The 26,645-nt window shown below is 35.8% G+C and overlaps 1 protein-coding gene across 6 annotated transcripts in view; it reads left to right on the forward strand.

The window, feature by feature from the left end:
- Positions 1–26,645, forward strand: part of PLCB1 (phospholipase C beta 1) — a 718,158-nt gene that overhangs the window by 229,987 nt on the left and 461,526 nt on the right. For all 6 annotated transcript variants that reach the window (XM_081292670.1, XM_081292671.1, XM_081292672.1 and 3 more), the window contains exon 3: positions 8,819–8,887. In XM_081292670.1, the coding sequence (XP_081148796.1) occupies positions 8,819–8,887 (69 nt within the window). The remainder of the gene's footprint in view (positions 1–8,818; positions 8,888–26,645) is intronic.

Below are 26,645 nucleotides of genomic sequence, written 5' to 3' on the forward strand. Positions count from 1 at the left end.
AGGTCTCCATAACTTCTCAACTCCAGCATCCTACTTTCCTGCAGAACCAGAACCACATGGATGATGCCAAAGTCTGCCACCAGCTTGAACAGGAGTTGGATCCCTTTGGAGCAGAGTTTCAGTGACCTCTGTACCTGGGGAGCTGAACATGGTGAAACAAATCCTGGGGAACCAACTTTCTAGGCTCCCCTGGGTGAGCAGGGTGTCCCCAAGTTCTCTTAAAATAATTTTTACTTGTACATTTCTAAGGCTGCAAAGGGTGTGCTCTTGCAAATTCCTGAGATGGTCTCAAGATACCTTTCCTATTTTCTCTATGCATAGTACTCAACAAATTCTCCTCCTCCTCCTCCTCCTCCTCTTCCTCCTCCACCTCTAAGGATTAAACCCAGGCAGCTTAATCGCTGAGTCAAATCTTGAGATCTTTTTTTCCTTTTAATGTTTTGTTGAGAGACAGGGTCTTGATGTGTTTCTTGGTGCCTTGCTATGTTGAATAGGCTGTCTTTGAACTTGTGATCCTCCTGCTAAACTTCTCTTTAATGACAATAATCTCTACAACAACTTCCTTGACCTGCACTTTTCTTGCTAAACTGCAAAATTTTCAAATCTATTCTCTCCACTTTTTTTCCTGATTATTACAGTAAAATTGGCTAAAAGTTGTCAGTAATACCCATGCCAATGCCTGAATGCTGTGTTGCCTTGAAATTCCCTTCACCAGATTAATAAATTCAACCTCACACAATGTCTCAGGACATGGGGAAAATGCAGACAACTTCTTTGCCAGAATGTAACATGAATGTCAATAGTCAAATTTCTGATAGAGTCCTCATTCCCTTCTGAAACCTCATGAGCACAGTCTTTACTGTCCATATTCCTGTCAGCATTATGGTCTGAGCTACCACTGGAATCACCCATTACACTCTGTTTAAAACACTCTAAGGCATTTCTAGCATGCATCCCCAAACATTTCCAAACTCTTCCCACAAACCACATGGTCTGGTTAATCACAGCACTTACATCACTTCTTTTTACCAGTTTCTGTGACAGTCATGTTTTTGTCACTTGAACAAAACACCTGAAAAGAACAATATAAAGGAGGGATGGAAGCATGGCATAAGAATCATCTGGTTTACCTTCTACCTCCTAGACTGCTTCCTTTCTGCATCCTTACAGTTCATCCTTTTTCACTCCAGATATCTAAAATGCCACTAAGTATTAGCCATTTAACTTTGTAACTACATCACATCTTCTTACCCTGAGTTCTGTATTCTCAGATTCAGAAAACTGCAGATCAAAAATATTAGTAAGGAAAGGGATTGTTTCCATACTGAACAGGTACATCACTTTTTTCTTGCCATTATTCCATAGACAATACAATATAGCACCTGTTTACATAACATTTAAATTATATTATGTGTTTTAATTAAACTAGAGATGACTTGCAGTATGTGAAAAGATGTGCAAAGGTTGCATGCAAATACTGTGCTATTTACATAAGGGACTTGAGTATCCATAGGCTTTGTAATCCATTGGGTTCCTGGAACCAAACTCACATGGATACTGTGGGAAACCTATATATACTCTGATGTCAAAGTTTGATTGTAATCCATAGGGTTCCTGGAACCAAACTCACATGGATACTGTGGGAAACCTGTATATATTCTGATGTCAAAATTTGATTGAAGATCTGGTCATGCCAACCTCCTGCTCAAAATACTACAACAACGTTGATTGATTGTCGAATACATGCAAAAATCCTTAAATTGGCCATAATGCCCTATATGGCTAGATATCAGTCAGACTGTCTACTCTAGCATGCTGTTCTTTGTTACAGTATCCTGTTTCTTTTTTTTTCCCCAGGGCCTTCACACAAGATTCTTTTCTCTTCCTGAGTACTTCTGCCCCTTTTACTGCTTCTTTCATGAATCAACTCTGTCATGACTTTCTCAGAGAGATCTCTTTGCCTAGGGTTACTGCTGCAGAACCTGGTACCCAACTCTAAGTACTTGCCCTTTTATAATTTGACACTTGCTGAAGCCATCTCCAAATTGCAATTTGTCTATTCTGTGAGTCCCCTTATTGGGTTTCTTTTTACTCATCATTATATCCCCATTTCTTAACTTAGTGTCTGCTATATTATAGGTGCTCAGTAAAAATTCATTAAAAAATAGAATAGTGAGGTTTTTTAGGCCCTTAAGTTTTCCACAAACCACATCTGGCTTTTAGATGTTATCTGAATTTTCAGTATAGTTGCCTTCTATTTCTCTAAGCCTCACTGTCTTTTCTGATTTCTGTTTTCCACCCAGTTGACTCATAAAATTTGTACCTGGCTGAGATGCCTCTGTGAATTAAAAAAATGCATTCAGAAATACTGCCTGGTTTTTCAGTCCAGTTTCATCTTGGATATTGATCTTGACACTTGAAGAATGCAAAAACTCTGGACCTTGCTGAGTTTCTTATATTTGTAGGAAACATGAGGGCAAAATGAAGGAAGAAAGAAAAGAAAAATGACAAATACCCTCCACATTTTCTGCCACACTTGTCATGTACTTACCAATGCCATCAGGATAATGAATTTTGAAATAGGTCCAGAGATACATTTCAGACACAAGTAAAAGGAAGATAATATACAAAAGCATTGGAACCCCCCACACCCTCTATATTCATTTTTTCTATTAAATTTAAGAGAATATGAGAATCTGATAAGTACAAGATGTGTTGGCCAACTTTATATGTCCTAGGTTGCTTGTAACAGTAGATATCTAGTTGGTTTTCTGAGTAAAGGTGGAATTGACTGATGTTTTTTAGATTATGTTCTTCCTAGAGCCAAAGGCAGAAAATACTGTCCTCAGTAGGGTGTCTTTCTTTCTGTAAACCAGGACAGAATATACCCTCTGTGCTGGACTTCATGTTAAGCATTGTACCAATGGAGATGAAAAAGCAAGTTCATTTTGTCAAGAGATTCACAAACAAGTCCAAAGACCCTATGTCAAGATACTGTACAGTACAACCCATAACACATGACCTATCTTGTGCTTTCTTTCCATGCCAAATGTTGATCTAATTTTGTATTTAATTGAAAACATAAAAGTGAAATCATTTTTCACTGAAAGGTGCTTCTCTTATTTAGATTTCAAGTTTTTAAGAAATATCTTTCCAGTACTAGGTTTTCAAACACTTTTTATTTTGTTCATTTGTATTCGACATTTTTCTTCTAGATGCTTTATCTGCCAGCTTTTGCCATTTCCAGTAGGATCTTTTCCTTTCACTTGGGATGGGAAATGTTGCAAGCATAAGGATTCGTGTGAATGCATTGTTCCCTGCAAGCTGAATGGAGATCTTAGTTCAATATCTCAGTTGATTAAGCAGCAGCTCAATAAGGAAGATGTTGCTGGCATCTGCATCTTTGTTTGACAGATAAGGATACCAGGCGAACACAAACATCTGCAGTAATTTGCTTAATATTGCATTGATGACAAGTGATAATGCCAAGCAAGAACTTAGATTTTTCTGCCTCCTAGCTTTAAGAAATTTGCATTATATTAACTTAAGCATGTTTAAATAAAAGAGATCCAGATGTGTCACCTATTTTTTGTTCTCTGCTATGTTGTATTGATGACTGTTGCATCTCATTTCCATTGGTGTTACTTATGCTGAGACTTCATCATAGGTTGTGGATAAAAGTAAAAAAAAAAAAATGCATAGGGAACAAAGGAAACAGGAGACCAGGTGGAAGACAAAGCAGAGATTTTTTTTTAAAAGGGCTATACTGCTTAGATTTTGTACCTCCTCAAAAACAGAATAAAGGAACAAAGCATTTAGTTTAAGTCCATCTGCTTCTTTTAAAATTAAAACCCCTTCATTAAAGGGCTCTAAAATAGGGTTTTTAACTTGTGCTTTGTACGGATATTTGGCAGTCAAAAATATATCAATGTATTCCACTTGTGGTAAATCGAGGTTGAACAACTTAATGAATACACCACATGTAGAGGTATACATAATCACACACACCACACCACACACACCCAACCATTAATATCTTCTGTGTGAAAAGCTCATGACTGTAATTGCTGCTGTGATTATATATTGTGTGAACTTGAAGCACGTTATTATATTGGGTGACTAATGGAATTTGGTAACAATGCACAGAAATTTGTATTCTGGAAAGAGTTGGGTTTTAAATTGTATTCTTTCCTGAGTTTGCAGTGGATTTCATGGCTCATCTACCTCACAGTAGGTTTGAGGCTGATGGATTGAAATGTTTCTGCTGAATGGTAAACATCAGAGACCATTCAGTTTTCCCTTAGCTTGCAAGGATCAGTTTTGTCATCATTCATTCAAAATTTAAAAATGACACACAATCCTCAAAAACCTTTGATCACTGTTAATTTACTTTTATCCATTCTTACAAAGGGAGAAAGCACAATCGTCCAGTAAATGCATTAGGGATCCTGGAAGTATGATTTCCAATTTTTGCAGGTGTCATTGTGAGCCTGAAATAAAAGGGTCTCTTACTGCATTTTTCCTTTACTCTCCAAGCAAGTCACATGACTGTGTACTCAGATCCCTTTTTGGCTGTTGGATGGGCTTAGAGGTTAAAGAAAACCAAATTTCTCCTTCAACTTTTTAAAGACATTTTTAGTGTTATGAATAATAGTACAAACTATAAGTAGTAGTTCCTGCCAACATAAAACAATTTCAATGATTGCTTGAATTTCTTAACACTTAAAGACTTGTAGAGAATAATATTTACTACAAAGAAAAATTTTTAAATAGAAGTTGATGGCATTTTTCTTCAGTTAAATCCAGGCCTAGATTGTTCAAGATCAGGCACACTTTTACATGCAATAGATGTAATATTTTTGACAGTTCCCTGTAGAAAGAAATGACAGTTACAGATTCTTCACATAATGTATAAATACTGTATAGTGTTGTCAATCACGTTAACCTAAAAGCCTTATAGCAACAGCCTACGAGTGTGTATCTATCAGTACTTCTCAAAGTGTGGTCCTTGGACAAACAGCATCAGCATTACTGGAAGTTTATTAGAGATAGAGATTCTCAAGTCTGCTGCACACTTACTGAACCAAAACTCTGATGAGAAATATCCAGCTAATCTATGTTGTAGCAACCCTTCCAGAAGACTACATTTTAATAGCCACTGCTTTGGAAGGTGTTATCATCCTCATTTAGTTGATGATACAATTGATGCTTAGTGTGGGAAAATGATTGGCTGAAGACATGACAATTAATTTCAGGGCCCTTAATACAATTGATGCTTAGTGTGGGAAAATGATTGGCTGAAGACATGACAATTAATTTCAGGGCCCTTCCCAAGTCAGATGGATCTCTTCAACAAGTATGACACTAATAAGATTTACCCATACAACCAGGGTTTGAAACTAGTGGTGATAACTAGAGAATTACCCCCAATAAATATTTGACATGATTTTTGGAGCAATAAAAAATATATATGTATTTTTCCCACGGTTTTTTCTTGGATGAAGGATAGAAAGACACTAAAATGTCAGATAATTGTGCCATAATTCTTGCTGGGGAAGATTATGGTTGTCTAACAATGGGCCAATTTCTCTGCAACTATGAAGATGTGTCAGACGGGTCCATGAGTCACCTTTCTCCACAACAACAATGTCAGAGTCCATGGGAAACAATTTTTGGAATCAATCATGAGGTTTTGGGTAAGGAACAATTTCCTAAACTGTTTTCACACTTGAATAAAAATTTTCTACAATCCATAAAAATAAAAAAAAAAAATTTCAGGGCCCTTACTTATGCTTATGTTTCCTGTTTGTATATCAGGTGATCCCTGCTCTTAAGAAAGGAGCAAAATAGGGTTGGGAGATGGACATCATTATCCAAAGTACATGTATGAAGACACGGATTGGTGTGAACATACTTTATATACAATCAGAGATATGAAAAATTGTGCTCTATTTGTGTAACAAGAATTGTAATGCATTCTGCTGTCATTTATTTTTAAAAAATCAATTAAAAAAAGAAATGAGCAAAGTAGTAGTGAATTTTGCAAAGCTAGAAAGCAGTAACTCTTAAATGAACTGAGAAAGGGACCATTTCACCATTTTATAATAATGAGAGTGGGTAGTTAAAACTATTAAGGAAAGAAAATTAACCTAAATAAAGTTTTAGTGACACAAATAACATTGTTGTGGTCCTGTGCATTGAGTTCTTCATTTTCCTCTTAGGGGAGGAGAGAAAAAGATGTAGTTAAACCTCAGAGGGGTGGCTGTTGCATGTTAATAGAAGGGAGAGATACTATTTTAATAATCACTTTCTCGCCGAATGAGTCCATGAAGAGCTTTTCCACCTGGGTCTTTCCCATGCCACATTACCCACATCGATGATGCCCTGCAGTGGTTTTCCTGTACATGCAATTTTACACACGGGTGAGAGAAATTTCGTAGTCCTCTGGTGTCAGAATGAATCCCTAGGGTAGATGGCATTAACTACCCTTGGTGGCTTGGGAATGGAATGCTTCCTTGGAGCTGAAAGTAGAAAACAGTGTTCATTATCGGTAATATAAAAGTCTATCTAATGATGCTTGCTGCGATGTAGGTTCTTTGTGAACTCAATTTGGGCTTTGTGTATATTATCAAACAAGTAACAATTCAGTCTATAGTTTGTTCAGCTGGGAGGAACTTCCTTGAATAGAACCAAACACAAATACCATTGCTTTATGATAAATGGGACAGTCACATAAAGTCCACTAAATCTGAAGGTGATCCCTAGTGTACATCCCAAGGGGGCCAGGGTTTTCTGTACATAGCTCCTTGCTCTGTGCATTTGCACCTACCCTCTCCCCCATGCAAATTTATAAGACTGACAAACTCCTGAAGGATCTTATCCTGTGGATTGGCTGAAAGGATGCCATAGCCTTCTATAGCCTATGTCTATGCATTTTCAAAGATTTTATCTTTGCATTTTGTCACTTAATCCTTAGTACTATAGCCTGACACATTGTTGACACCTAATTCATAATGCTTGAGTGACTTAAAGACTGCCATTTCTACTTAGATAAACTTCTTAGACCAATGTCTCCAAAATGCAAGTCCCAGTGAGGAAGATAGAAATCCCATCACTGTTTTTGATTCCTCCCTGTACTTCTGTTCCATTCTACACCATACTGCCTTTCTCATCTCTCTTCTCTTCATCTTATCTCCTAGATTTCCACTCAGTTCCACCTTTTAGATTAAACTGAATCAGGTCAGTTCCCTTCCTGTTTCCCCTCTTCCAGCATATGGATTGGTTGTTGTTGCTGTGGAGGTGAAGAAACTTGGGCCAGATGCTCAACTTCCTCAAGGCTAGTTTTCCCATCCTGTCTCCATAAAGAGCTTTATAAGGCATTTGCCTAGGGGAAGCATGGAATTCCAGGTTGATACTGTTGTTATCTAACACTGATCAGGTACCTTCAATATAGTGGATGAAATGGCCTTGGAGAAAACAGTAGTACTTTACATCTATCCTGCAAGGTTCTTACCTGGTTCCCACCTGTCATACCACAGGGCTTGGGAAGACTTCCACAGGGCCATACACAGTGTGAATTGGGCTATGGAATCCTCTAAAATGGGGGAAAAGAAACCTTTCAAAATCGGGGTGAGCACCAGAAGAGACCCAATGTTTGACAGCTTCCTGTATTCCTCAGAAGTGTTCTGTTAGACCTATTGTGTGGGTTGGCATTTCAGGGTAGGCACTCTACCTGTGATTTGACCCCTATAGCATTGCAGCCTTAGGAAAATTATCAGACCATTTTTCACCAGACTTGTTTTGGAATTGGTGGTAGCTTCTTGAAAAAGCTGCCTGGGAACACCAGTGGGCAGGCACTTGGGGATCTTCTTGCAGTCTAGGAGAAGTCAGACATTCCTGTCCTGAGGGCCTGTCAGTTAGCCACTGAAATATGACATAGGTTGGACATCTGGAATCTCTTTAAGACAAGTCTATTCATGGCACCCCAGTCCTGTCTGGCTAGTGGCAGAGTCCATTGTATAACTTTATGACATGTATGTCACAAACCTCATGGCTCAGTGTCCTTAGCTGAACTTTCAGGGTTTCCAACCCCCTGACATCATCTGCATGACTTCTCTTCGCATGTTCAACACTCCACCCAAATGGAATACTGAATGTCCCCCATGTGAATCCCCTCTCACACCGTCACTGTGCCTGGGGTGTTGTTCTTCTTTACTCCTGTGTGCCTCTTGATCTTCTTCTCTCTATTCCCTTTCCCTGCAATGTTCTATAAGTGTCTGAAGACCATGAGTATCGCAAGATGCAGCCCACAAAAGAAAAATATAGGGTCATGAGGTTTATGTACAAAATGCTGGGGTTGCAGGAGGCAGATCCATATCTTTACCTTGGCTGGATGAGCTAGTAGTAATACCCGTGAGCTTCCATCCTCCTCCCTAATCCTCCATCCCTGCACATTTCCTTGTGTCTTTACCTGTATTCTGTGACTCCCAGGATTATTTTCAACAGTGGAACAAAAAGGACTGACTCCTCATGATTTAGGAATGGCTTGGAGAATAAATTGGGGACTCAAACCATGCACTTTAGGCTTTCCAGATGTGTTACAATATATGTTAAACTGAACAGTTAGCAGTTAGCCATCTTTTTGTTTCCATCCTATTTCAGCTGAGAAGTGATAAAAGAGGGGAAAATAGCCTAACTGCAGAGAAATGTTCAGGCAGGTCTCAAGATAATATTATTTTTTTAAAGGGATGTCAATGACATAAAACAAAGAGAAAATATCTGTGTGGTTGCTTAACAATTTCATATTTTTGCCTTCCAGGAGACGGAGCTGTTAGATCTCAGCCTTGTCAAGGATGCCAGGTGTGGGAAGCATGCCAAAGCTCCCAAGGTAGGAATTGGAGCATTGTTCATGTACCAGCTGTGGCCTTATTTATCTGTGTCATGATATCAATTAATTTCCCCAATTAAAAGTTTCTCTGTTGTAGATAATGCAAGACACAACAGCCAGTGTGTCCTAAGCACTTCCACTTTCATTAAAATATGAATGAACATATGGGCAGTGCAACCTTGGGGCTTGCTTCAAGCCCAGGACTTTATTTTTATTTGAGGAAAAAATATAACAATGCCAAAGTTACAGGTTAAGCATTCGTAATCAGAAAATCTGAAATTGGAAATAATAAATCTAAATATGAAAATCTGCAATCTCTGGAGCACCAATGTGGTCCATGCCATAAGTAGAAAATTCCACACCTGACCTCATGTGATAACGGATCACAGTCAAAATTTGGGTGCACTAAAAATATTGTATAAAACTACTTTCAGGTTGTGTGTAAGCTGTATTTGAAACACAGATGAATTTTGTGTTTAAATTTGGGTCTCATACCCAAGGGTCCTTATTATGTATATGCAAATATTCAAAAATCTGAAAAAAAAAATTCTGAAACCCTGTGTTTCCCAATCATTTCAGACAATGGATACTTAACCTGTACTGGTTAATTCTAAGTGGTTAATGTGTGCTTGAAATAGTTTTTAAAAATATCATTGAAACTTATAACATTTAGATGTGATGAATGTAAATTCTACATAACTAGAAAATTCTACAATTGAAATAATTCCACCCATGAGACCAAAAAGATGTAAATTCTTAATTCAGAAAATGTTACTGGAGAAGACCAGCATACTTTGGGATCAGTTGTGTGGGATGACATTTGTTTTGGCATGAAAAACTTGCTGAGAAATAATCAAGGAAGTGTTTTCAGTTCATTTATATTTGGAAGATTATTTTAAACTGTTGGATGAAGAAAATATATGTTTTTTTTTTAAACTTAGATTATTTGGTAAGGAATAGTAGCAGGATGTGTTGACTCACCACCAAAGTCAAAAACTATTCTTTATCATATTTAAAACTTAGTGCTTTTGAATACTTCATTTTAGCAGAAAGAGTATTAGCAAAAATAGAAGTACAGTTTCCATTTAGGAGCCCAGTGCCTCTCTGTCTATTTGATAGAAAGCTAGAGATTTCCATATGGTTGTGGTGGTGCAGACCTTTAATTTCAGCTATTGGAGGATTGCAAGTTCAAGGTCAGCATGGGCAACTTAAACACTTTCTGAACCTGTCACTAAGTGAAATAAGTAAGATTCAGAAAATCAAGCATCAAATGTTTTCTGTCATATGTGGAAGTTAGAGTAAAATAAGGGGAAAAATGTGGAGAGAATCACATGAAAATATTAGGGAGATCAGTTAAGCCAAGGACAGAGATTGAGAGGGAGGGAAGAATGACCTGAAAAGGGAGGGATTGTGGAATGAAATTGACCAAATTATGCCGTGTGTGTGTGTGTGTGTGTGTGTAGATCATAGCAAATTCTTTTTTTATATGTGTGTGTGTATAGGTGTATATATGTGTGTATACATATAAATATATGAATATATATATATATATATATATATATATATATACACACATCTGTGTGTGTGTGTGTATACACACAGATAGATATATATGGAATACCATAAAGTAGATGAAGGAGAACTTGGAGAAGGAAGGAGAGGAAATAGGAAGGGACTGAAATAGAGCCAATTATATTCCATGCATATATGAATATGTCAAAATGAAACCCACTATTATGTATAACTATAATGCACTTATAAAAATGTTTTTTTTAAGAACTGGAATGTAACTCTGTGGTAGAATGCTTGCCTAGCCTAGCATGTGCAAGGTCCTGGATTCAATCCCCAGCCCTGAAAAAAAAATGATGACTTTCTTTTTGAGAATTTTCCTACAACTTTTGTCTTATCTCTTAAAAGCCAAAATTAGTTTCTTTAACATCCAGAATGACTGATTGCTTCAAAGTTGCAGGGGGAAATAAAAAATCACTCCTGTGATGTCTCTCTTCAGAGATATAAAAATGCCTTAGAGCAAATGCAGAGATGAAGGTTTGGAGCTGAAAGGGTTAAAGTGGTTCAGTTTAAAATGTGAAAAATGAAAGTTATAGAAAGAAAAATCAAAACTGTTTTCCTTCAGAAGGCTTCTAAAAGTATTTAGTGTGAAACTAGCTCATTATGTGCATCCATCTCCTAGTAATAGGGAATTTCAATGGCTTTGATCTTTCAATTCTATGGATCTTATCATAATTAATACTTTGTTGATGATTCAAAATTGTTCACAGTTTTTAGCATAGAAAGAATCTATACTTTTCCTCTTCTCCCAACAACACGCCAGCCAACTTTTATATAAGCCTGTTAGTTCCAACAACTACAGTGTATCAATAACAAAGCTCTGAAGTTGGTCTTCTAATGCAAGCTTATTAGCCTAACTTGAGATTTCAGAATCAACATTGGCTAAAGACAGTTGTCTGAAGAACATCAGAGCCTTCTTTGTCTCAGGCATCAGGAGTCAAAGTCAATTGTATTGGCACATGGAGAGTTCCAGGCTGGAATCTGTCTCTCTTATTGCAGTTCACAGCTAGCTTATTAGTTAAGTGTTTCATTTATGGATGCAGTTTGATAAATGTCTATTGAATGTTGATAAATGAACAGAAGTAGCACCTGTGCTCTGCTAATCTGATGACCCATTATTAGATCCTAAAATGTTTCTCTCCATGATGGACTTTTAACACCCAGAATACCCTGGCTTTGGTGTTTCAGTTAACACTTTCTTTGACGGGGGAGGGGGAAGTGCTTCCTCTGTGCATTATACCTGCCTATGGCTTTCTTCCTTACCTCCTCCTTTCTGGTGTTTAAGAGCCTCACTCTAACATTTTCAGAGCCGGGTTCTGTTGAATATTACCCTTGTGGCTTTGCTGAGCATCAGACTTCTTCCTCATAGGTCCAATGATGATGATAATAATAAGTTCTTTATATGATTGCTGTAAGGAACAAATGAAATAATTCATTAACAAATCTCTCTCACAGGAGTTCTCAAATTTAATTGCTCATGGAATCACCTGAGGAACTTCAAAAGCTTCTGTTGCCTGTTTCCCACTTCCAGAGTACCACATTAATCTAACTGATACAGATGGGGAATGGATATCAGGATTTTAGAAAACAAATTTGCAGCAAAATTTGAGCATCCCTACTTAAATTATGGTAGTATTTAATAACCACTCACTAAAAACTCAGTACTAGCAACTATTGTTGATATGATCATTCTCTTATTTGTTTCTTTTGCTGTGTTGGGGACTGGGCGGAGGACCTCATACTTTCTAAGCAAGTGCGCTACCACTGAACTATCCCCTCTGATCCCCACATCATTATTTTGTTATTATCATTAAAGTTTTCAGGTTTGATTTGCAGTAAGTGGATTTTTGTTTCATTCACCCAAGTTAGAAAAGTTTATGTTATGGGGCTGAAAGGAGCTACATCCATTAATAGACAATACATAGGATTATAAGAATATTAGTTTAAAACTCTTTAACTTGACAGCCACACATAGTGGTGCATAACATCTGATCCCTCAACCCATGGATGCTGAGGTAGGAGGATCACAGATTCAAGATCCACCTGGGCAACTTAGACCCTAAGTCAAATAAAAATATAAGTTAAAAGAGCTGGGGCTATAACTTAGAGGTAGAATGCTCCTCGCTTTGATCCCCAGTACTGCAGAATAAATGAATAGAAATCTTTAAGTTGGCAAATTGAATTCAAACTGGATAAATAACAACATAATTTATTTAAAATGTTTGAAAAGTGTTGCAAATTTCAATGCAAGTGGTGGGTTCCAGGAAAGTCTCATTCAGCTCTTCAATTAATGTCATTAGGGTCTAGGCACCTTTTATTTTTTCCTCGAAAGTCTGGCTTCCAGTGTTCTGGAAGAGGCCCCCTTTTCATTCTCTGGTACCCCTTGGTGATTGCTCCCTGCAAATCACCCCTGGTAGCTCCTGACTTGACAGCAGTTCCATGGAGTGTGGGCTGGAAGAGAGATTAGCTGTCCAAGAGCCTTCCAGAATGATTACAGCAGAACACCTTGTCAGAGAAGACATGGTGGAGGAGGACGGCTAAATAAGACACCATTAAGATAGTTGGAACAAAAGCAGCAGAACTTACAGTGAAAAATGAAAAGTGTAAAGATATCAATATAGAGTGAGAAAATCTTGGAAACTTAGGACAAACAGGCAGTGTAACAGGAAGACAGATTGAGTGCAAGACTTTCTTCAGAAGCTTCCAGACCACAAAGGAAGGAAAAACATTTGTGGAGCATGTATCAAAATACCCAGGCACCCTGCAAATATTTATCTATGTATTCATATTATTTTGTTTTTCACAGCATCTCATTACATAAAAATCCAACATCTCTTTGAAAATGAACTGTTTTCTATGCCTGCTGTGATTTGAAATAACATTTATAGGAAATGGAAACGGCTTCCACACGCTGCCTTGTTAATAAATTTAAATGTTGACTCTAGGTACAATGCATGGCATTCTAAATCTGCTTTTCTATATGTAGCCTTCGTTCAAGTTGCTAGCTTTTAAATTTCTCACTGGAGAGACATTGGGAGATTAAAACAAAATTCAAATGTAAAAACCAGAGGAAAACAAATTTGAATCCTTTGAAATCTAAAATGTATTTATATTTTCATTCTTGGTGTCTTCTTCCAACCCTCCAAGGTTTATGTAGTACATGTAAGGACAAGGTGCTGGGGTAGATACATCTTGTCTGTGCTATACACTTGTGCTCCCTAGATTGTCATTTCAAAGGGATCTTCCTTTTTTAAAAGAGTGTTTATCACTGTGCCTTCTCATCTATTAGTAGTTCTTGACCCAACAATTTAGTAGCACATGTGTAGCATTAATAAAATATAGCAGACCTGACTAGAATAAAAAAAAAAAATCTTGTGCAGAGTAACTGGGTTTCTGAAACTTTGCTCATGGTCATGAATCCATATTCTGGATTACAATATAAAGCATATATATTTGTTTTACTGTGTGCCAAATGAGAAAGACTTCAAAGATGCAAATGAAAAGAGATGATTTCTTCATCTTCTGCATTCTTAGGATGTACTTTTCTGTAGGTGTACTGAAAAGTGGATGAACTAGGAAAATGGAGATGTAGGTGCAGATACCACCTCTGCCATTAATGAGCTCAAAGAAGTTGTATTTTCTGCCTGGTCCTTTATTTCGTCCTCTGTGAAATGAGAATACAGGCTGCATGCCTGGTTTTCGGTGTATAATTCCTGTTAGCCTTTTGATTCCAAATTTTTAATCAGAAAGTGAATCAAGCCAAAACTCTTCCTCTTCTAAAAGTGATGTGGAACAAGTTGAAATGACCTAAAACTTCTTATCTTGGTCATGGCAAATCAGATGAACTAAAAAACGAAAACAAAGCAAATAAAATCAGGTCACAATCGAACCAAAGTAAGATGCTATGCACACAAAAAGGAAGAAAAACATGTCATACATTGCACATAGCGTCTTGAATGCAATTCTAAGTGCTTTCAGACTCCATAGGGAACAAGCTCACTGTTATGGATGATCCCCCAACTTTAGTGCATAAAAATCGCATGTGGCTGACATGTGCATACAGCAATAACCTTGAGAAATATTTCTAACATTTTACTTTACTTTCAAACTGTTTTTTTTTTTTGTATTCTGAGGACACAGATTCGCATACTTATTTGATGACCTTTTCATTCTATGGGTGAAGGGCAGTTTATTTCAGATATGTAATATTAATTTCATTATGACTCCTTGTAAGTATCTAGGTCCCAATTAAATTCTAGATGGTATATAGTATCATCAGAATCCCCGAAGGCAGATTAGAGTAAATTAAATTTTAAAAATTGATTCAGCTTTGCTTTCCTAATCCCAATATAAAAAGAGATTACTTCATTTTTTTTACTGGTTTGACCAAATTGTCATTGAGAGACAATTTGTGACAGGCACTGTTCTAGGCACAGGGAAAGCAGCAATAAATAAATGAACAAATGACTCTGCTCTTTGTGTAACATTCAATTTAGGAATGATGGTACTGGTATATTGGTCCTTAAAAAAAAAAAAAAGAAAAGAAAGAAAGAAAAGACGACTCTCATTTGTTTGCCAGTTTTCCTAGGTAACTGTTTTTCACCTTGGTAGATTTCAAGTCACCAACCTGACATCACTGAATGGAGAGGTGAAAAGCAACGTACACCACAGCATAAAGCCCTATATGAATAGGTCCAAGGGTGGAGAAAACAGGTAACAGATGAGACCTACTGAGAAAAGTAGGGCAGGATAGGAGACCATAGACCCGAAATGATGGTGAAACTAGTTTTCTTCTTCTCTCTCTCTCTCTCTTTTTTTTTAATGAGTCCCACAGGAATAAGTTATCTTGATACAATGCAGTCATGTGAGTAGGGACATGAATTTAGCAAGGGAGAGAACTAGGTTAATGACCACAGGAGGAGCACTCCAGGCAGGGAGCACAGCAAGAGCAGAGGCCCTGAGGTGGGAGCATGCAGAGCTTGTTTGAGGAATAAATAGCAAGGAGGTCAGTGCCATAAAGGGCGTCAGGGCTCACGTACTCTGCTGATGACTCGGGGTTCTCCTCTGATAGAAGTGAGGGGCGTCTGAAAGCTCTGAGGAGGGGGGATAACAAGGTCTGAGCTTCTGAAAAGCATTGCTGGTGGCTGTGTTCAATGCATACTATAGAAGACACAGGAAGAAGCCAGGGAAACCAACTAGCTGGCTGTTGCAAACATCCCGGGCAGTGGGGATGGTGACTTGTAACCAACATGGTAGCTACAGAGCTGGTGAAAAAAAAAAAAAAAAAAAAATGACCGAATCTGAATGTGTGTTGAAGATGGAGACGCAGGGTCAGTGTGTTGGATGGGAAGTAAAAGAAAAAGAAAGGATTGAAGAATAACTATTTGTGATTTGACTTGGGAAATTAGGAGAATTGCGTTGCCATGTCCTAACACAGAAGAAGAACTGAACACACTTGAATTGAAAAAAAAAACAAAAACAAAAAAACGCAGGTTTTGGATAGGTAAGGTTTGAGATGCGTATCATACTTCTAATTGATAATGTCAGTAAGAAATCAGATCTGAAATTCAGGGTAGTTGTTGACCCTGTAGGTATAACTTTGAGTGTTTTAAATTTGATATTTGGGTGAAATCTCCTAAGGAATGTGGGTATAGAGGAAGGCAGTCTGAAGTCTGAGCCCTGAAACATTCAAGAAATTTAGGCAGAACTAACAAAAGAGATTGAGAATAGTACATACCCTAAAGAATTGAAAGTATAAACTCGGTTACTTTTATACTGATGTCAATCAATGAATGAATGGATATGCAATAGGTAGTATATGCTTCAAATGGAATATTATTCAGCCTTAAAAAGAAATAAGATGTTAACACATGTTGCAACATGAATAAACCTTGACAATATTACTCTAAGTGAAATAATCCAGACCCAGAAATTTATCAGCATGAGGTATCTAGAGTCAAATGTACAGAGAAAGTAAAATTATAGTTGTCAGGCCCATGGGAGGGGAGGATGCGGGATTATGGTTTAATGGGTACAGAGTTTCTGTTTGAGAAGATGAAAAAATTCTAGATGTGGATAGTGACAGTGGTCATACTACAGTGTTTATTTACTTAATGCTACTGACCTTTACACTTAAAATTATAAATCTTCTGCTGTGTATACTTTACCACCGTAAAAAAAAAAGGAACAGCCAGCGAGGAGGGAAAAGATAGAACAGATCATATCCTTCATATCTAGAAATGTGTTTTGAGAAAAAGGGAGTCCTGGGATGAATTTGGGTCAAATGATGAATTTCCTTCTAGCCTTTTTCTTTTTTTTAACTTAAGACTTTTGCACACTTTTATTTTATTGAACACACCCTATATGTTCATATATTTACAGATATGAATATACACTATATATAAATATACTTACTTTAATTTTTTTTCCTATATCAGGAGCATTCCTTGCTAATATTCAGAGTAGGCCATTTATTTAAGGGTTGTTGAAACTCAAACAGCTCATCATAGAATCTGGATGCCAACATATAAATCTCATAATGAGCTGTTATTTGGATGTTATACAACAGCGGTTTCAATGAATCATCTATGAGGGCTGGAGTTGAAATGAGTGCTTTATTTATTGTCCCCTTTTGTTGATTATAATCTATTTCCTTCACTTTGAACCGTTTACCATTGTATGAAACCGCAAACATAAAATTTGAGTTAGCTATTTTGAGGATTAGAAAAGAAAAAGAAAACTCTTTATACAACAGAATAAAACTTTCTTCCTTTTTCACTTAATCGCTGATGAGATCAACCTTTGGTCCTTATTCTTGACTCCAAATATTTCTTAATTTGCCTAACATGTTGCAATAGGTTTTTTTTTTCCCTCCACCTTTGGTTGGTTGGTTTTTTTGTCATTCTGTTTATTTATGTCTTTACCAAATGGAGAAAAAATTGGTCAAAAAATTTACAGAACTCTGTGCCCCTGTGTGTGTTGGTGATTTTGATAGCTATTCAAATTTATCTTCAGATGTAAATTATATGGCATAGTTCCTTTTTTTATGTTCATTAAATTCCATAGATGTCAGTGGTTTCCTTGGAAACTAAAACCTTTATATAACTAGTCAGAGATTTGGTAGCAGAAATATCGGGATGCTGGTTAGGGAATGGTTCCCTTGGTTAGATATTTGCATTTAAAACTCTTCTGGATATTTTCCTTGCCCCTTACTTTCATGCCCATTCAATAATGAACAGGAAAAAAATTGCAAAGCTACTGTTAAGGTATAGAATATCGTCTGTAATAACTAAAAGCTTTTTACTTTTACAAAACAATCTCAGGTAGGCATAGTTTTTTCTGGGATGTTGGTGTTATTTTTTATGTTTGAGAAGTGATTGGTATGTCTTTTATCAGCAGTTAAATGAAAGCATTTGGTCAATGCTTACATCACTCAGTATAACAACACATATCCACCAGTAAAATAAAATGAGCTGAAAATGTGTGTGGTTGAGTCAGGATTCTGTGTTTTTTATAATTGCAAGTAGCATTCTTGGTACCCCCTAAGAGGTCAAAAAGTTCTTGATGGTGGTAGAGAGATAAAGGAAGACCTCAGTTCCACTAAGATGTGATGGTGAATAAAAGACATGGCATCCAAGAACATTTTCATTGTGGCCAAACTGGACCCCTTGTTCAAAACGAGATTAGTAACATTAGTTCACTAAACCCCACATCTTTTCAGAATGCTGTAATTCATTTTATGATTGCATGTACCTCATGTAATTTTCATCTAAATCTGATTGGTTTTACAAGCAATAGTGCAGAGTTACATTTTGGAAACATCTCTCAATTTCAATTTTTTTCAAGTGCAGAAATACGCCATCTTGTGGATATATCTGTTAGCAATTTTTAAATTCTATATAGTGACCCTCTCTCTAAGCCACAGCTTTCAATCTTAGGTTATAATATAGAGATTAAGCAAAACATTGGGGGAGCTGTTTAAATCATGATATTCAGTCCACACCCAGATCAATTAAATTAAAATGTGTGGTGTGGGGCTTAGGCACCATGTTTTCTTTGTTAGCTCCTTTGAATTTCTGGTGTTCAGCCACATTTGAGAACAATGACTCTAAGTAAAAAGAATATCAGCTGAAATAAAGGTTGCTCTTTTTTAAAATAGGAATTTTTCTTTTTCAGAATGACACTGAGAATTTTTCTACAACATATGCTTCTCAAAAGGAATACTAATCAGTCTAGTCTTTTTAAAACCTGGCCACTATGCTTAATACAAAGAAGTGTGCATAATACTTACCTTAGTCCCTTCTGCCTGACATAAAAACAAGTGCCACAGACTGGGTGTTGTAAATAAGGCAGTTATTTTGTCACAATTTTGAAAGCAAGAAGAGATCAAGGTGTCACCAGGGCTGTTTTCATTGGAGACCATTCTTTCCCTGTATCTTCACATGGTCTTTCCTCTGTATCTAACTATGTCCTAATTTCCTATGCTGATAAAGAACAAATCATTTGGTATTAGGACCCACTCTAATTTCCTCCCTTTACCTTAATTACCTCATTAAAGCCCTCAACACCATTACATTTTAAGTTTCTATAGTTACAACTTCAACCTATGAATTTTGAGGGGATTATAATTCAGTCCACAAAATTATTTCCTCATGATATTACAAACCAAGTTTATGATTTACTTCTTTCTAAGGAGTATACTATAAGATTATTTCACTCTTGATCTAATAAAGATAAGTGGATTTTTTTCTTGATAATCAATGATTGTCAAAATGAATAGAATTTTGTAGTCAGAATAATTTCAGAAATAGACATGATTGCTTTTGTGAATTGGTTTTATTGCAGAATATGTTGTTTTTGTATCTTTAGCTCTCACATTTGTATATGCTGGAGTGACCAATGTGTGTCTTTGTACATTGTAAGTGCCTAATGGAGAATAGTCATTACAGATGCAAACTCTTGGGTCAGACAACCAAGCCTCCAGGCCAGTCATAAGCTGTATAACTCAGTGATTTATTCCATATCTCTGAGACTTAGTTTCCATATCTGAAATATAGGAATAATCTCCATGTCTATCTCATGTTGTTGCTGTAATGACCCAATGATAAAGCGCATGAAAAGGACTAAACACAACTTTCGCTACATTTTGTGTGCTAAATATATTTTAGCTGTCATTATTAATAGATTTTACTAAGCAGATAAAATGGGTAATTGATACTTATTGGATATTTCATAGTAGGCAAAAAAAATTAAAGTTGCATAATTCACCTGTTTAATAGAATTTTTGTTCTGCTATAGATTTATTCACAGTGTTAAATATATATTTTTGTAGCTTTAGTGTTTAAGCCTACCTATGAGAATATGTTTTTTTTATATTAACTATAGAGAAATGAACTTGGAGCATATTTATCTTTGCAGCTGAACACCTACCTCCAGAGAATCATTATAGCAATCCTATTTTATTAAGACTTACAGTTCTTATTTAGAAAACTGCCTAGATTTGCCAACACTTAAGTGGATTTTCCCAACAATCAAAATAATTTTAGAGCAATTCACTTTCAGTTAAGAATATGTTGGTATCTTTTTCTGCACTATGAAGCCATTGATACAAAATCCAAAACACTGTTTTGAAATAGAATAACAAGGCTTGAGGTCAGAGAGACACAGATTCAAACCCAAGTGCACATATGACCTGAGAGATCCCAGAAAGGCTTTTTTAGTTCCTCTGTGGATGCTAATACCTGTCTGGATAGCATGGTCTGACAAGTTGTATTTTGGCTGGTAACAAGACACAGATCTTTTTTTTTTTTTTTTTACCATAGGATTTCACAGTTTGCTACTTCTCTTTCAACCTGTTTTAAGCTTATCTTTTGGTTTACCTAGCACCTTGTGATACTGATACATAATTATGCATATACATTATTTGAACTGCCTCCATTATGAAGATCAGGTTCTAAAGCATTTTGGTAAGTAATTTGGCACATGATCTAACAGGGGAAAATACAGGGATGCAATCTGACACGTAATTTAACAGAGGAATGGGAGTAGGCCTTAAAAATATTACATTTCCTTTTCAGCATCGGGACTTAGAGTAGAATGAATGCCATGTTAGTTTCCATGGGCTATGAGTGCTATGGTTTGAATATCTGTGCTTCCTCCAAGATTCATGTGCAAACTTATCCTTGAATGTAATAATATTAAGAGGTGGGTTCTTCAGCTGGTGATTATATCACAAGTGTTCCTCAGGTATGGGATTAAGACCCTCATAAAAGAAGTTTCACAAAGGGACCTCCTTCTCCGCTGCCTCTTGCTCATCCACCTTCCACCATGGGACATAGCATTCAAGGCACTTTAAGAGACACTGAAACCCTGGTGCCTTGTTCTTGAATTTCCTGTCCTCTAAAACTGTGAGAAATGAAATTGTAATGGCTTGCAAATTCCTCAGGTATTTTGTTACAGTGGCACAAATGGACAAAGACACTGGGTTTTAGCTTGAGATCTTCTGTTGGTGGAATGATCTTGGAGGAATCTTCTCATCCCTTTTCTGATAATAATGAACAAGATGATCTCTAGACACTGAAGGTGATATTTACAGACACATTGATTTATTATGAGGCTTAAATGATGTATATGCCTCAAATAGCTTTGCCAGGAGTATTATGTGGTGGAGTACTATTCGCTAGGCAACTTGGTAGCTTGGAAGAAACTTAAGGGTATGCACTAGTTTATTCTGAAAATTCTAAACTTTCTTACATTTACCATAAAAATATGAAATCCTACATCATAGACTTTGCATGTGATAACTGGCACATAATAGGTATTTTCATGGATGAAAGAATTCTTTCTACATAGTTTTCCTTTCCTGAATGTGAACACAGTTAACAATCTTAGGTATCTAAACTGAAATTTCAAGTATTCAAAAAAATAGCATTGATATTACCTAAAATGTATCAATTAAGAGTCAAAAGAAAGTAGTGTGATAATTGCTCTCTGAAAAATATCTGGGGCTGGGAGTATAGCTCAGTTGGTAGAGTGCTTGCCTTGCATGCATGAAGCCCTGGGTTCAATCCCCAGCACAAAAAATAAAAAATAAAAAACCACTCCTGAAAGATATCTGTAAATGGCAGAAATATACTTATCCAAGACTGGTGAAACTACTGTTCAAAGAGATTTTGGCAAGACAGTATAGACTAACTAGTTAAGCAAATTGTTCAACAGTGTTTAAACCGTGACACGAAATCATTAGGACAAATAGGTCAGAAAATTCTATTCCCCATACGCCTACCCATTTTCTTGGTGTCTTTTAATATTTCCACACCCATATGCTGCTTTATATGTAAATTTGTGCCTGAGCATTACCTATTTCAGATATGCCCCTGGGGAGTTGGAAGAAGAATTTACTTGTCACCATCACCAGGAATGAGCCTGACTCTATGAACAGTCACTCCATTTTTCTCAGGGTCAGAGAATACTTTTTAAAGACCATAACTCAGAAGTTCTCCAGGCAGACTCCTTGGAATACTAATAGGTTTTACAAAAGTGTTTGGGGCTGGAACTGTAAGTTAGTTGTGCTTAGCATTTCAGAGACACTGAGTTCAAGCCTCCAGCACCCAAAATAAACAAATAAATAAAAAGTGTTTTCTGGTTGATAAGTGTGGGAAGTGTTGGGTTTCTCTATTACAGGATTTCTCACTGCCTTTGATTCGTTAGACATGGATTTTATGGCCTTTTTGTCACAAGTATATCACAGGATTAATATTCTCCTGAATTTGAATTCACATTAGTAAATGTTGTTATTGACAGTTATTGTGAAAGTAAGCATTTTGGAACACCAGGTTTTAGGAGGAACGTCTATTCTCACAATAGGGCAGACACCCAATGAAAGATGTTTAATGACCAAATTCTTAGGTGACCTAAACTAGAAAGTCTTTCTTGAATCTTTTGATAATACATAGTTGAATTTTTGTCTTGCATTATATCATGGACTGTTTTTAATATTGAACTTTAACAATTACCATTAGTACCATTTATCATTTTTCAAATTGAGATTTTGGTGCATGACAGAAAACCATCAAAATTATTCACAGATTACCACAACACAAAAGTCTTCTTCATTTCCAAGGTACCTAGAATCTAGTTTGAAACTTTAGTGAGCCTACTGCCTGCTTTAACACTAAATGTGAGATTTCATGCCTACTGACAATTTTTTCTGGAGATCTGTTTTCTGTGGATTTGCATATCATCACTTATATAAAACTGACGTCACTTGGCCTTCCCAGAATGTTCTTAAGTCAACATAAAACTTGATTTGAGGTTACATTAAAAGGGAATAGAAATTATTGGGGTAAGAATAGTTTTTAAAATACATAGCTTCTTCCTGTTTCTGTATGTATGTGTATGTATGTGTGTGTGTGTCTGTCTGAGAAGTAGAGATTTTTGACTCTCTGATTTCATGTGAATTGATTTCAATGCTCTTAAAGTGAAGCTTTGATTCTATAACCTCATGTTGGTGGCATGGGACAGCCTTGGTTAAAGATGCTCCACCAGAATTACCCATGTAACCATGTCAAATCATTGAATTTCTTCATGTCTTGATTTCCTCATTCATAAAATAAAGCAAAAGGAGCTATTTCTAGGGTCATTATGAAGATTATAGGACATAATATATTTCATAGATAGTAGTTTTGGTTGTGCTTAAAATCAGAGGTCATAGTATATATGTTCAACAGACTTGAAGTCCGTTTCATTTTTTTTACAATTTAGACTTTTCTATATGGTTATACTGTCTAAGTTTTTTCTTTATATATTTGCATTTTCCATCAACATTATAGAGGATTCTTACTTATCATTTTTTTCCTTTTAATCATTCATTTAACTACCTTTTATTTATTTATTGCCTTGGTATTGGGGATTGAACCTAGTACCACTGAACTTCATCCTCAGCCCTTTTTATTTTTTTATTTTGAAACAGGGTCTTGCCAAATTGCTCAGGTTATCTTCAACCTTGCCATATTCCTACCTCAGACTTAGAGTCACTGGGGTTATAGGTGCACATCACTATACCGGGCATTAATAACATGGTTTTAAAAAGTTTTGCTCATTACTCATGTTTCAAAAATACTAAGATAATGTTTAAATTTTTACATTAAACATTTCCTTACTAGATTATTTTGGGGTTTGTAATACCTTAGTTAAAAATTGTTGTGAAACACATGTTTTAATAAATGTTATTAAAAGTTACATTTCACTATTTTTAGTTGAAATTTTAAAGCAGCTCATTTTGCATCTGATAGGAATTGCATTGGCTTAATTCTATAGTACCTTTGTATGCATTTGATAAGAATTTTTAAAGTTTCATGAGTTGAAACACACACAAATATTCTGGGCAGTTAAACAACTATTGCCCTGATTATTTTTGCCATATCTTTACTTTGTGAAATGAGCCAATAAGAGAGAGTAATTTTGTGGGGCTCTGAATCATCCTTCTGAATTAATCATGCCCTTCCAATATTATCTGAATTGCTTAGAAGGCATTGTCTACACATTTTTCTTATACAAATATGAATACCAGATGGAAATCTAAATAAAATTAATTTAAGAAATATTTTATTATTTCTGTCCCTCACAGATTTCAAATGATGTAGCATGGCTGAATAAAGAAAACTAAATTTTATGTTTATATAATTGTAAAAGTCAATAAATTTTTCAAATAAGTTCTCCATACATACTATGAAAAAGAATTGCTCTTAGAATATCAAAGTAAAAATAGATAATTGAGTGGGATAGTTCATAGAGTTAGTGGTTTAATATAACTTTTCAAAAGAATGTGAAAGAATAAATTCTGCAAGTACTGGCAAACTAGACTTGATATTTAATTTTATGGTTAACTGCTCAAAATTTCATAGTTTGAGTAGATATTCTTAAATCAAATAAGGATATTATAGAGCATTTGAAACACTGGAAGTGTGATGAGAGCCCTATTTTTCCATGTTAAAGAGAAAAAAAACACACACAAAAAAAACAAAGTAAATTGTTAATCTAGTATACACAATATGGAAAGTCATAGTAGATCGATTCTCTGCTCCGTAAATATTTTTCCCCTGATACTTAACTGTGCCACAGTTAGGCCTAAATTCTTTCAAGTAAATTCTTAGAAATGTTCTAAGTATTTAGAAACTCATTAAGCTCTCTTAATCATATTCTTTAAACATTCTGCTTTTAATTTGCCAATATTCACTCTCAGTTAAAGATTTTAAATTGAGAAACTATGAAGTCGGAACAGAAAAACAATATATGGAGCTGAACCTTGTCTTGCTTTTTCTAAGCTGAGCTTGTTTATCTGGCAACAAGATATTAGACAGTAAGTCATGTATCTAGGACCATATAGCTGCAGAGGAAGTAGGGGTGCAGAAAGTCCAGGAGTATTCTCTGACTCTTTCTGTGACATTCTTGCCCCAGTTAATAAGGTGTGGTACTGCAGACTGAAGGGCAGAAATTTAAGGCTGGGGTGAATCTAAGCCAATTCAAAATATTTTTTTTAGTCCTAACAAAACATGTTTCTTTAGTAGCATTGGTTGGTATTAGTTGCATGTGGCAAAATTTTCACACATTATTAATCCTAGCACTACATTGGAACTCTACAATTCTGCATCCTTGGCACTAAATAAACCTTCGGGCTGTATGACTTAGAAGAGAAAAGCTAATTATTTTCATAGCCAGTTCTGAATATTGCCTTGGTGAAGGTTCAGTCTATAAAAATGAGAACTTGTCCAAAGGATAGTTTAAAAACAGGAGGAAAGAATGACAGAACAGGATTCTGTCTTTAATTTCATCAACTTCTGAAGCTACTACAGAAAAATTCTTTTCAGAAAAAAAGTGTAGACTAAATAAATTGCCTAAGAAGTTGAATAATTCCAGATACACCAAGTTATGTGTTTATTTCCCAAAAGATCCAACTGTGTTCAACTACGTAGTTATAAATACGACATATTAAAGTTCTTTTATCTGACCTGACATAGGAAGTCTGGCCATAGTTCTAAATATTATTCATATTTATCAGTTCTGTGGCTAAATAAAAATCTGTTGATTCAAATTTGTATTTACTTTTCAGTATCCACTTATTATGGAGTGGTTTAAAAATCTCTGCTTTATTTTTGCTACTATTAGTAACTCTGAAGCCAAAATCTATCTTCATTCAGCATTCTTTGGTGTGTTTTCTCTAAAACATAATCCTAGCAATGGGATTATAGACCTAAATAGATCAAATTCAATTCATTGTCTTGAGACTCTAACTTATGACTTCTTTTTCCATGTGGGTAAATATATTAATGTATTACATTAATATATTTGCTTGTTGTTACATTTTGTACAGAATAATTCTAGATAAAAATACAGGTGCTACTTGTAACAAATCAAGTAGAGAAAACTCGTTTCCTTCCTCTTTATCCCTTAGCATATTTCTCACTAAAAATATATGTTCCAAGGATATTAAAATTAATTATTTTAAAAATTTATATTATTAATCAGCTATTCAGTTTGATTAAATCATTTAAAATTATATTCAGCTTTGGGGATGCAATTATTTATTCTTTCTTCTTTATTCTTTTGTAAACTGCATAGTATTCCATGGCATGTTTATACCCTTGGTCTTGCAATCACTCTCCTGTGGATGAGCATGTTAGGTACTTCTAATGCCTTATTATGTAATGCATAAGGCTGTAAGTGAAAAAAAAAATCATGCCTCCCTTTACAAAGGCAGAGGTCCAGTTTCAGGATAAATTCCTAGGATTGTTGAATTTGTTAATATTTCAGCTTCATGGAATTTTATTGGTGTCTTTTTCTTTTCCTTTTTATTTGTTTGTTTTTACTGTTTTCTACTTCTCCCTGCAACATAGAAGAGGATCTTTATTCCCTCCACCCCAACTTCACCACAAAGTGTATTGTCAAGGTTTTTATGTTTGCAGATTTGGTAAGAAATGTTATGAGTATAGTTTTAACTTGCATTTCTTCTAATATACATGAAAGCAAGCATTCCTTCTATTTGAGAGAGAGAATATGTGTCATCTGTCTTATTATGCCTGGCACCTGAAACAAAAGCATTTATTGCTCACAGTTCTGGTTGCCAGGAAGGCCAAGATGAAGGTACTAGAAGATCTGGTGTCTAGCAAAGGCCTGCTTCCTGGTTTGCCAA

The sequence above is a fragment of the Spermophilus citellus genome, assembly GCF_964194105.1.
Source record: "Spermophilus citellus genome assembly, chromosome: 4".
In the NCBI taxonomy this organism is placed as follows: Eukaryota; Metazoa; Chordata; class Mammalia; order Rodentia; family Sciuridae; genus Spermophilus; species Spermophilus citellus.